Here is a 12,291-nt window from a genome sequence, read left to right as displayed (position 1 = left end):
GTAAATCCGAAAGTTAGCAGATATGATAACATTTGAAGTGAAACTCAAAGTATGAGTGATGTAAGAATCAAAAGATGTGAGAAAAGACATTTTAAAATAAAATAAAGGTGGCTGGAAGCTGAAAATTGCCAAGATATATGAAATGTTCTTGAATAAAGAATAGCTCGTTTTAGCTAGAATTTAGAACAAGTTTGTGTTGATTGGGAAGAATTGGGGGAATGGAATAGGAAGAGGATGAAAATCAGGATGTAGAGGAACCTCTCTTAGAGGAAAGAAGCTTCTGTCTCAGCCTCCTTTTTCTCTCTACACACCTGAGCATACCCACAGTGACAGCGACTCCATAAAAATAATTCCAGGTGAAATGTGCCGGGATGATAGAAACATTCTATCCAGCTGTGTGGCTTTTCAATTGGTTTCCAGGATTGGGTGTTGGATGGACTTGCTCTTTATCCCAGCATGCTTCACTTCCTACAGAGGGAAACTTATAGCCTGAAGGTTTGGAAAACCTGCTCAGCTGAGGAATGTGGGCCTGCAGGCATGAAACCTGGTCTCTTTACCCAGTGTAAACAGGAAGCAAGTTATGGTTGTAATAAGGAAAACTGAGACTCTAGGCAGTGAACTGCTGGCAGACGGCACCTGAAGCACCCCAGGAGCCCAGTCACTCAGCTGGTAAATAATTGCTATAGAGTCAAGAAGAATGTTCCGGGCTCCCACCACCCTCTCTCCCCCCAACCTCCAACACACCCACCCACCCACACACACTGCTATACTTTACCCCAAGCAGCACTCAGCTCCTATGTAATTTGAGTTGTTAAAACTTGACCCTCTGTCTTTAAGACTGGAATAAAAGAAGGAGCCAAGGGTGGGTGTATAAAAGCTTTTAGAGAAAAGAATGTGGCTGGTGGCATTCATATCAGATGACACGGCGTTCCTGTCACACAGATTGAGTTCAGGTGCTTGAGATGCTCAAAAGCCAGCTTGCAGACTTGGCCTTTTGTCTGCCTTTCCTTCAATGTGCTACTTGTCACTTTGTCTTCATGGTCCCTCCTCCTTTTAGAGGGCTCACCAAAATGACTAGAAATGAAGTGCATCTGACACTAATGAAATGCCAGGTTCATGGAGTATGAAATAGTGTCAACTTTTTCTTCTAGCACTTAGATGCTGAGGCCACAGAGGCTTCTCTGAATGAAGCTGATGATGAGGACTGGAGAAGCATCCGGTCATTTAATCTAAAGACATTTATCGAGCTAGGAAAAGATATCCTGACAGTCTAGAGGGTGTTTGCGATGGAAATGTCGAGGTGAATTGCATTTTGGTCTTCAAGAAGTCATAGTTTGATGATGATATTGTCAGTGATTTTTTGACAGTATTTGTTGATTCCTGGTAATAGGCTTCCTTAATGGCCTTTGCAATATGTCTCCATATTCCAGCCTCATCTCATTCCATTTTCCCAGCCCTTCCTAAAATACATGAATATGTGTATCTGTACATGGAGAGCTTATACACAAACCCTTCAGTTATTAAAGTTGGTTTAATCTTCACAGCCACCCTCTTCCTTTGACCCTATTATTATTATTATTTTTAATGGAAAAGGAACGATAAAATTCAGAGAGGTTGAATAACTTGCTCACAGTCATACAGCTCATGAGTGCCTTATTTGCAGCCCAAGACTGGATTGGTTTGATCTCAATACTCATGTTACATCCTGTATACTTCCTTTAGTTCAGTGCTTTCCAACAGGGGATGATTTTTACCTCCTGGGGGACATTTAGCAATGTCTTAAGACATTTTTGGTTCTCACACCTGGGGTGGGGATACTATTGGTATCTGGTAGGGAAGCTATTGAGGATGCTTAACATCCTAAAATATAGAGGACATTGTCCCTCACAGTAAGGAATTATTTGGCACAAAGTATCAATAGTCCCAAGGTAAAGAAACCTTGGTTTACTTATGTAGACAAACAGCCACACTTATGACTCTAATTCTTAGAAAACTGGATGAAATATTTAAGTGGAGATCTAAATGAAATGTGATAGAATAAAATATTAATTTTTACCTTCAGTAGATGGGAGAGCAACTGGGAGAGATAGGATTTGCATTTTGTTTTGAAAAATGAATAGGAACATAGACAATATAGATCTTTGTGGACTTGAAAACACTGTCAGAGCTAGAGGTTGCTAGGCAAGCATAGTATAGTGTTTTTTTAAATTTTTTTAGAAGCAAAAGACTTTTTAAAAATAAAATCTTACTTGAAACCCAAATATATAAACCTGTTAAAAATAGAGCAACTCTAATTGATGTGATTGTAGCAACAGGCGTATGTTACTTCCTTGCCTTCCCATATCCCAAACCATCAGGAATATCTGTTATTCCAACATTGTTAATAAGAACACTTCCTTTCTTTCCAAAAGAATCTTGGTTTGGATAATAAATCGTATGGTCATCCAACCTATGAGGAAATATGGTGTTCTAAGGAACATGGTGTGAAAATTCTGAGTATAATTTTTTTTTCTATCCTTTTTGAAAAATAAGGACCATAAATCCTTTGCTAAATATTAGAGTTTTACTGCTCATAATAACAGTATGTTATAGAAGAGAGGAAGGATAAGTCAGGATACTTGGGTCCAAGACTTCACTCAGTTGCTTATAAGTTATTTATCACTGGAAAAATCTCTGAAACACTTGGACCCTCAGTTTACCTATTAGATCCCCTATGTGTTACCCCCAATGCCTAGCATCTTGCCCAACGAAGCTTTCTGAATGTGTGGATTTATTATTATTTTTTAAAAGATTTTATTTATTTATTTGACAGAGAGATAGAGATCACAAGCAGGCAGAGAGGCAGGCAGAGGGGGAGAGGAGAGCAGATTCACTGCTGAGCAGAGAGCCTGATGTGGGTTTGATTCCAGGACCCTGAGACCATGCCCTGAACCAAAGGGAGAGGCTCAACCCACTGAGCCACCTAGGTGCCCCTGAATTTGTAGATTCCTAATCTCTGCCCTATAACCAATCTTGGGTAGGCTATTAACTTCACTTTATGAACATTGCTCTTGACCTCAGGATCTATAATTATTATTTTGGAATCATTGACTATAGACACAGACCTATCATCTCTACATTTCTTCATGCCCCAGACTCATGTATCCAGCTGATATTAGAAATTACTAAGAGGCTTACTGGGTAGACACCTGAAACCACACATCTAAAACAGAATCCTTGATCCCTATACCTCACCAAGTGCAAGCTCTTCTCTCACCGAGTTTTCCCAACCCAATAATGAAATCATTTTCTATCTTCTCACACCAAAAATCTAAGTGTCTTCTTTGATTCCTCTGGCCTCTTCATCCTCTATATTTCCTTATACTAGTAATTTCTATGACTCTGCATCAGGTAGTATCCTTAAGTCAACCAGTTCTCATGTTCTCCACTGCTCTTTTTGTCCAAGCCACCATAATCTCTTGCCTGGGCTAATGAAGTGATCTACAAATTCCTCTTAATCTTCCTGTTTCCATTCTTGACTCTAACAGTAAATTCTCCATAGAATAGCCAAGATTATTTAAAACAAAACAAAACAAAAAACAAACACACAAAACCCCACCAAAACCCAAAAAACATACATCATTGAACTTATTTTTAAAATCACTTTGGGGCACCTGCCTTTGGCTCAGCTCATGATCTCAGGGTCCTGGGATGAGCCCCACATCGGGCTCTCTGTTCACATCGGGGAGCAGGGGAGCCTGCTTCCCCCTCTCTCTCTGCCTGCCTCTCTGCCTACTTGTGATCTCTCTCTCAAATAAATAAATTTTTATTATTTTATTATTTTTTTTAAAAAATATTTAAAATCACTTCAAAGTCTTTATATGGCTCCCAAGATGCTCTCTGCCTAAGATTTCACTTCAATCCCTTTTGTTTAATCACTATATTATAGCTGTATAGGATATTTTTCCCTGTTCCTTGAATAAACTAGGCTCATCCCTACCCCACAGACTGTACAAGTGCCTTTTATTTTCTCCCTGGACTACCATATGATTGCCTCTTTTTCATACTTTGGGCCTCAGATGAAGTTTTACTTTCTCAGAAAGATGTGCCCTGAATTCAATATCTAAAATAACCTTCAATCCTATTACTTTGCCCTTTTCCACATTTTATTTTCTCCTAGAATTTATCACCATCAAAATCACCTATATTTACTTTTTCTTATACCACAAGACTGTAATACCCATGGGAATAGGATGGCTGTCTTGCCTATTTAGTCACAGTGCTTAGAAAATGCCTGGTGAATAGTGTAGGTGTTTCATTAATATTTTTTGGATGATTTTAGAGCTTTTTAATCTATTAGTGACATTGAAAGTTAGTTTGCAGTATTAATACTGATATAAATAATTCATATATACACAGAAAATTGAAGCATGTTATTTTGACATTAAGATGCAAAATTTGAGGGTGCCTGGGTGGCTCAGTGGGTTAAAGCCGCTGCCTTCAGCTCGGGTCATGGTCTCAGGGTCCTAGGATCGAGTCCCACATCGGGATTTCTGCTCAGCAGGGAGCCTGCTTCCCTCTCTCTCTATCTCTCTGCCTGCTTCTCCATCTACTTGTGATCTCTCTCTGTCAAATAAATAAATAAATAAAAAATCTTTAAAAAAAAAGATGCAAAATTTGGCCTGAAGAAAGTTAACGTTAGTAGAGTTAAACACAAAATTAAATGACAACTAAAAATACACTCAGGAAAATAATAATATTAAAAGTAATCTTGTCAGAAGAAAACTTAAAAATGACAAATCTTGAAATGGATAAAAATCAACTTTTTTTTTTTAAAAGATTTTATTTATTTATCAGAGAAAGAGAGGGGGAGAGAGCGAGCACAGGCAGACAGAATGGCAGGCAGAGGCAGAGGGAGAAGCAGGCTCCCTGCTGAGCAAGGAGCCCGATGTGGGACTCAGTCCCAGGACGCTGGGATCATGACCTGAGCCGAAGGCAGCTGCTTAACCAACTGAGCCACCCAGGCGTCCCAAAAATCAACTTTTTGATTTAATTTAATGGTATATACATGAATTCATCCAATGGAAATTTTTCAGGAAAAAAAAATGGAACAGTTTATAAATTATTTCTTTCAGATGGAAAATTCTTTAGTGAACCCAATTGTCTTAGTGTAATTCATGTCAGAAAACAGAGTCTTAATAAAAATCAGTAATGCTGGCATAACTTTGGTGTAGGTTTATATTAAAAAATATAGAGATAAGAGAAACAAAATGAAAGTTTCATCTTGCACCTGGTTTTCTTTGGAACTTTTCTCCTTGATCAAGTGAAAACTTCAATAATCTTGAGGAACTAATATTTAGGATTTTCTTTCAATTAAGAGTTTAAAGGCTTTTTATTTTGAAATAATTTTAGACTTACAGGAAATTGCAAAGGTGGTAAAGTTTCCATGAACCTGTCATTCAAATTCTTCTAACAACTTACATAATAATATAATATAATATAATATAATATAATATAATAATTAAAACCTGGGAATTCAACAGTGGTACAATAATATTAAGTAAACATTGTTAAAATGTCTATACTGCCTAGAGCAGTCTATACTTTTAATGCCATTCCGATCAAAATTCCACGGGTATTCTTCAAAGAGCTGGAGCAAATAATCCAAAAATTTATATGGAATCAGAAGAGACCCCAAATCGCTAAGGAAGTGTTGAAAAACAAAAATAAAACTGGGGGCATCACGTTACCTGATTTCAAGCTTTACTACAAAGCTGTGATCACCAAGACAGCATGGTACTGGCATAAAAACAGACACATAGACCAGTGGAACACAGTAGAGAGCCCAGATATGGACCCTCAACTCTATGGGCAAATAATCTTCGACAAAACCGGAAAAAATATACAGTGGAAAAGACAGTCTCTTCACTAAATGGTGCTGGGAAAACTGGACAGCTATATGTAGAAGAATGAAACCCGACCATTCTCTTACACCACACAAAGATAAACTCAAAATGGATAAAAGACCTCAATGTGAGACAGGAATCCATCAGAATCCTAGAGGAGAACATAGGCAGGAACCTCTTCTATATCAGCCACAGCAACTTCTTTCAAGATATGTCTCCAAAGGCAAAGGAAACAAAAGCCAAAATAAACTTTTGGGACTTCATCAAAATCAAAAGCTTCTTCACAGCAAAGGAAACAGTCAAGAAAACAAAGAGGCAACCCACAGAATGGGAGAAGATATTTGCAAATGACAGTACAAACAAAAGGTTGATATCCAGGATCTATAATGAACTCCTCAAAACAGACAATCATATTAAAAAATGGGCAGAAGATATGAACAGAGACTTCTCCAATGAAGACATACAAATGGCTATCAGACACATAAAAAAATGTTCATCATTACTAGCCATCAGGGAGATTCAAATTAAAACCACATTGAGATATCACCTTACACCAGTTAAGAATGGCCAAAATTAGAGGTCTTACTCAAATTTTACTTTTTTTTGGTTGTTGTTTGTTTGTTTGTTTTATGTTTCCTAACATCCTCTGTTTGTCCCAGGCTTTAGATCAAGATAACAAATTATATTGAGCTGTTCTGTCCCTTTATTCTCCTCCAAACTGTGACAGTCTTTCATTCTTCCTTTTTTTAAAATTTAAATTGAATTAGCCAACATAAAGTAGTTTTGATATAATGTTCAATGATTTATTAGTAACGTATAACACCCAGTATTCATCATATCCTTCACTCCTCCTTTGTTTACATGATCTTAGCACTTCGGGTGAATACTGGTCAGTTGTTTTGTAGAATGTCTCTTGATTTGGGTTTGCCTGATGTTTTTGCATAATTGAATTGTGTTCTGCTTTTTTGGTGCAGATACTAGAGAGATGACGTTGTTTGTCTTTACTATAGGCTCACAACGTGTATATGCCTTATTACTAGTGATGTTAACCTTGATCACTTGTTTAAAATGGTGTATGCTGGATTTCCCCTCTGCAAAGTCTGTATTTTTCCCTTTATAACTGATAAATAACTTGGGGGAGATACTTTGATGTTCAAGCCATGTTTTTTGAAACCCTGTTTTCTGAGTAGAATTTAATATATCCTTTGGCATCCAGAAAACTCTGTTACCTTTTAAAAGCTCATATCAGAGTTAAAAAACTGTTTTGGAGTCTATGATTCATATTAAGAAAATTAGCATTCCACGTATGGAATTGAAGGGAATGGGACTGTGGAAGTCAAAGTCTTCTCTGCCTATAAATAATGAAAATATTTGTGCTTATAAATAGTATGCTTTATAAAATATTTTTGAATAATTAACTTAAATTCATAAGCAATCTGACGAGGTTGGCCTTTAGTATTATTATCCTCATCATTATTATTTTCCCATTTTCAGATTTATAAAGTAAGGCTCAGTGAGATTGTATGGTTTTATGCAAGGTCTAACCATCAGTAACTTCTAGGACAAGGAAATATACCTGGCCTTGTGTATCTAATGCTAAGCATTTTCCCACTATACAGTGATGAAGTAGACATGGTTAGATAGCAGTGAGTTCCATATCATTGGATGTGTCCATAGAAGTGGATGTGGCTTCTTAGTAAGGATGTGGCAAGGCATAACAATAGATGAATGATGACTTGATAAGCTTAAGATCAATTGTGACCTTGAGAATATATGATTATTAAGCATAGTGATTAAATGTCCATGTTATTAACTTATTCTTTCTTTTCTACTTTCCTCTTTGGAAGTTGAAGAAAGATTAATTCTTTCTGCTTTTCTTATTCAATCAACTAAAACACTGGTGGAATATGCTGAAAGGAAGGATGTCCTTCCTTTTAGATGTGTGATTGTAGCTTGTATCTTTCAGAAGCAGCAATGTTCAGATCCTTTTTAAGATCTCAAAGAGGATGTTGGAACTGCAAATAGTAATAAGAAGTACCTTCTATCTGTCATTGCTGTTACCATGGAGAACAAGCAAAACCCTACTTCTTTGTTAGTTACATTCTTTATTCTCAGTGAAGTGAGTCCATTTTTTTAAATTAATGTTTTGGTATTACTCAATTACTTTAACTCTTACTTTAAAGAAAAATAGAGAGACTGAGTTGGGCACTTAGGGGCACCTGAGTGGCTCAGATGGTTAAGTGTCCAACTCTATTTTTTTTTTCCTTTTAAGATTTATTTATTTATTTAATTGAAAGAGAGCAAGTGAGAGAGAGCATGAGAGAGGAGAAGGTTAGAGGGAGAAGCAAACTCTCCATGGAGCTGGGAGCCCGATGTGGGACTCGATCTCAGGTCTCCAGGATCATTACCTGAGCTGAAGGCAGTCACTTAACCACTGAGCCATCCAGGTGCCCTAAGTGCCCAACTTTTAATTTTGGCTCAGGTCACATTCTCTGGGTTGTGGGATTCAGTCCCTCCTCAGCCTCCGTGCTCAATAGGGAGTCTACTTGATATTCTCTCTCTCTCCCTCTGCTCCTCCTCCACTTGCACATGCACTTGGTTTCTCAAATAAATAAATCTTTAAAAAAAAAAGAAAAGAAAAGTAGAGAGACAAATATATCTGTTTATTTGGAAAACCTAGAGATATTGAGGTAGTCTAGAAAACTATGTTGCTTTATCATCATAATCATTTTTTTTAACTTCTGATATTATGATATTATCTAAAATCCATAGATCTCAATGCTTTTCAAAAGAATGAACTAAGGCTCAAAAGGGGAAATGAATTTACAATATTACACAGAAAATTATAGAAGTTTTATTTGCTTGGCTTTTTTTTTTTTTTTTTTTTTTTTTTTTGCTTATGGGTTAGATTAACTAGCAATAGTAGATACATTCTAAATTTTAAATGTTTTTTTCTTACTGATAAGGAAACTAAGACTAGAATGAAGAAGTGTTTTGCTCAAGGGCAATATAAAATTAAGAACCCAGGATAATATCTATATGGAAAATTGTATTATAGAGAAAGACTACAGGCTTCTCTATCTTCATTGAATCATCAATCTTGTGTTAGTCCCTTAAAGCAAAGATTTGTCTCCTCATGGGCAAATGGGAAGAGCAATGATCACTTTACATAGTATGCTTAATAATTTGAATTGATATAGGAATATACTCTAATAAGAGTCTTAATTTAGATTAGTGGCCAGTTGCATAGGAGACAGATTTGTATCTCACTGTGAATCAGATTTTATTCCCCATGTTCTTTTTCACTGTGATGCAGAAAGTGGAGTTACTGTGGGTAAGTCATTTACCTTACATGAGCCTTGGTTTTCTAAGATGGAAGTCATGATAGCTTCTTTGACTTACCTAATACATTTATATAAGAAAGAAATCATGGAAATAAAAAGAGCTTATTGGAAATACAAAGATATGAGCTTTCCTACTTCATTTCCTTGCTTGTTTCTCTATTTAGAATGCTCCCTGAATTACCTCCTCTTAATCCAATTCATCTTGGCTTGAACAAAAAAAGGAATTTTTCTTTTACTCACTTAACTTAAAAGTTCAGGGTCGACTGATCTAATAACTTGAATGACTTTGTCAAGAATTCATCTTACTCTACATCTTAGTTCTTTCACTTTTGTGGGCTTATTTCTCAGTCAGGTTCTTACTATGTGTGGCAAAATGACCATGAATACCTCCAGGCTCGCATTCTATCAGTTTTATAACAATACTGTTCATGTGCTCATTCTGAACCAATCTCTGTGACTAGAAAAATGGAGTCCTCTGATTGGCTAGTCTGAACCATATGCTAAAGTCAGAGCCACTTAAACTCTGTGGGATAAATTGGATAGGGTGGTTGTCCAAAGAACAAAGGAGGTACTCTTGTTGGAAGAAGTATCTCCCATGACGGAAAGGTTGCTGGGTTGGAAAAAAACAACAGCTGTTGACAAGGCTCTTCCTAACCCCATTTTACCTAATGAAACCCTGTGAACCCTTTAAGGATTGTCTCAAGAATTGCCTTTGAGACAATTTTCTGATCTTCTCATTACATATGATTTCTCCTTCTTTTGTGTTACCTTAGCATCCTGTGCTTCTTTTGCTTTTTATTTTCACAAACTTTGTGTAATCGTTACAAGTTCATTTCTTAGGGGCACCTGGGTATCTCTGTCTGTTGAGCACCTGACTCTTGGTTTTGGCTCAGGTCATGCTCTTGGGGTCATAGGATTGAGCCCCACCTAGGGTTGCATGCTTAGCACCAAAGTCTGATTATCCCTCTCCCTCTACTCCTATCCTGCTCTCCCCCTCTATCTCTCAAATAAATAAATAAAATCTTAAAAAATAAAAAAGAACTTCATTTCTTAGATTATTGTAGTATCACTTTTTTTGGAGACAGAGACTCTATGTTACTTGTCATTAAATCTTCAGCAACACCCAACAGGTATCTGATTCATAATAGACTACCAGCAAATATTTATTAAACTGACTTCTTAATGTTGTACAAATTATGAAGGATGAAAAATAAACAGGATGAGGCAGATGATTTCATTATGTACATAACCTTTTGATTGATGAATTTATAAAAGACTAACAGAAGCAATGTTGATAATCTGAGAAACAATTTCTAAATAAATAAGGATAGTTGCAGCCTCAAGAGAGTTGTCCACTTAGGTGAGGACTGGCTGGGGAGGAAGTGTCTCTGGACCTACTTTACATTTACTAACTGTGCCTTCTTTTCCTCTTTAGTTGTCTGGGTTCACGTCTAAGCTTGTTCCAGCTATCCAGAATGCCCACAAGAATTCGACTGGATCTGAAAGAGGAAAGGGACTGATGGTGCTAACTGAACCCATTTTGATTGAAACCTACATGGGGCTGATGTCACTCATTGGAAACCGCAACAAACTTGGCTATTCCCTTGCCCGCGGGAGTATTGGTTTTTGAGATGTTTTTTGATGTATAAGTATGCCATCCACTAATACATATTTATCGAAGATTCTGTTTCAGGCCACCATAGTTTTGGATCGAAACAATTCATTACTTCCTAATACTATAACGTGACTTTGAATACTTAGTGTCTCAGATAATCTAAAAGCTTGACTAGACTGATATGTGTACACTTCAGACCTCGTGTAAGTATAACCAAATTTCCTAAAACCAGAAAATACATTCTCTTAAGCTCATCAAATAATGTTAGAATGCCTAATCATAAACTGAGGGTAGACTCTGGGTTCTTATTCTTCTGTCCTCTAAATGTAGGCATTTTCTGGATCTTGACCTTGAGTCCTTTGATTCTGATCTTCTCTTTCACTGGGGTCTGACACTATCAGGATGAATTACTATATGAGGATGAATTACAAGTCCATATTTATATCCCTGATATTGCTTCAAGAGTCAGTTTTGTATTTCTTTCTGCTAATCACATATATCAGTGTTCCAACAGCCACTCACATTCAACATCTTCAAAATCCTAGAGTTCTCTGTGGCATTTTTATGGTTCTAGTCATATTCCCTGAAAGCCATGTTTTGATATACCTAAATTCCTTGCTAAATAATTTCATATAGGATCTTTCTTTGTCTGCTTGGACAGTTATTACAAAATTCCACAGGCTGGGCGGCTTATAAACAACAGAACTGTATTTTTTTGGAGGCTGGAATTTAGAACAGGCTGCCATCATAGGCAGGTGAGGGCCCTCTTCCCAGGTGACAGACTTCTTGTCATATCCTCACATAGTAAGGGGCAAGAGGTTTCTCTTGTGCTTCTTTTATTAATCTTATACATGAGGGCTCTGCTTTCATGATGGAATCACCTCCCAGAGGCCACTTTTTAATGCCATCACATTGGGTTTTAGGATTTCAGCATATGAATTTTGGGGTGACACAAACGGTCAGACCATAACAATACCAAATTTATGTATGGCTTAGCATTGTACCCCAATGCCCAGATGTCAAACTTAAAGTTCATTCTTCTTTCAACCTTGTTCATGAACTCTTTTGCCTTTCCATTTTCACGGGTGTGTATTATTAGATCAAGTCTCTAATTCTGTTTCCCTGGATAATTTTGCCATTGCCTTTTCCTTGGGATCTTTGATCTGAGGCTGACTCTATTCTAATCCAGCCTGCATTCAGTTGCCAGATTTCTAAAGCACAATTTGACCCTATCACTCCTGGCTTAAGAACTTTTAGTGGTTCATTTCTTCTGCAGTCTTTTGTTCAAACATTTATTTCATTTTATTTTACAATAGCAGACACTTTCTTCTATTGAAATATGTTTTAGACTCTTAATGTGTAGAGCAGAGAGAAGTAAGGCCACTAAGATTGAAGTGGACATGGGAATGCCTCAGATTCCTCTTTTCATGGGTCTTGGAGGTGCCCC

The 12,291-nt window shown here is 37.0% G+C and overlaps 1 protein-coding gene across 1 annotated transcript in view; it reads left to right on the top strand.

Annotated features, from left to right (window-relative positions):
* The window catches only part of TPRG1 (tumor protein p63 regulated 1), a 152,865-nt gene extending 141,896 nt beyond the window's left edge, over positions 1-10,969 (top strand). The window contains exon 6 of the mRNA XM_059165217.1: positions 10,665-10,969. Coding sequence (XP_059021200.1) covers positions 10,665-10,859 — 195 coding nt within the window. The 3' untranslated portion in view covers positions 10,860-10,969. The remainder of the gene's footprint in view (positions 1-10,664) is intronic.
* Positions 10,970-12,291: the final 1,322 nt, after the last annotated feature.

This window comes from Mustela lutreola, chromosome 2 (assembly GCF_030435805.1).
Source record: "Mustela lutreola isolate mMusLut2 chromosome 2, mMusLut2.pri, whole genome shotgun sequence".
NCBI classification, from domain to species: domain Eukaryota; kingdom Metazoa; phylum Chordata; class Mammalia; order Carnivora; family Mustelidae; genus Mustela; species Mustela lutreola.
This window is presented reverse-complemented; position numbering and strand designations above follow the sequence as displayed.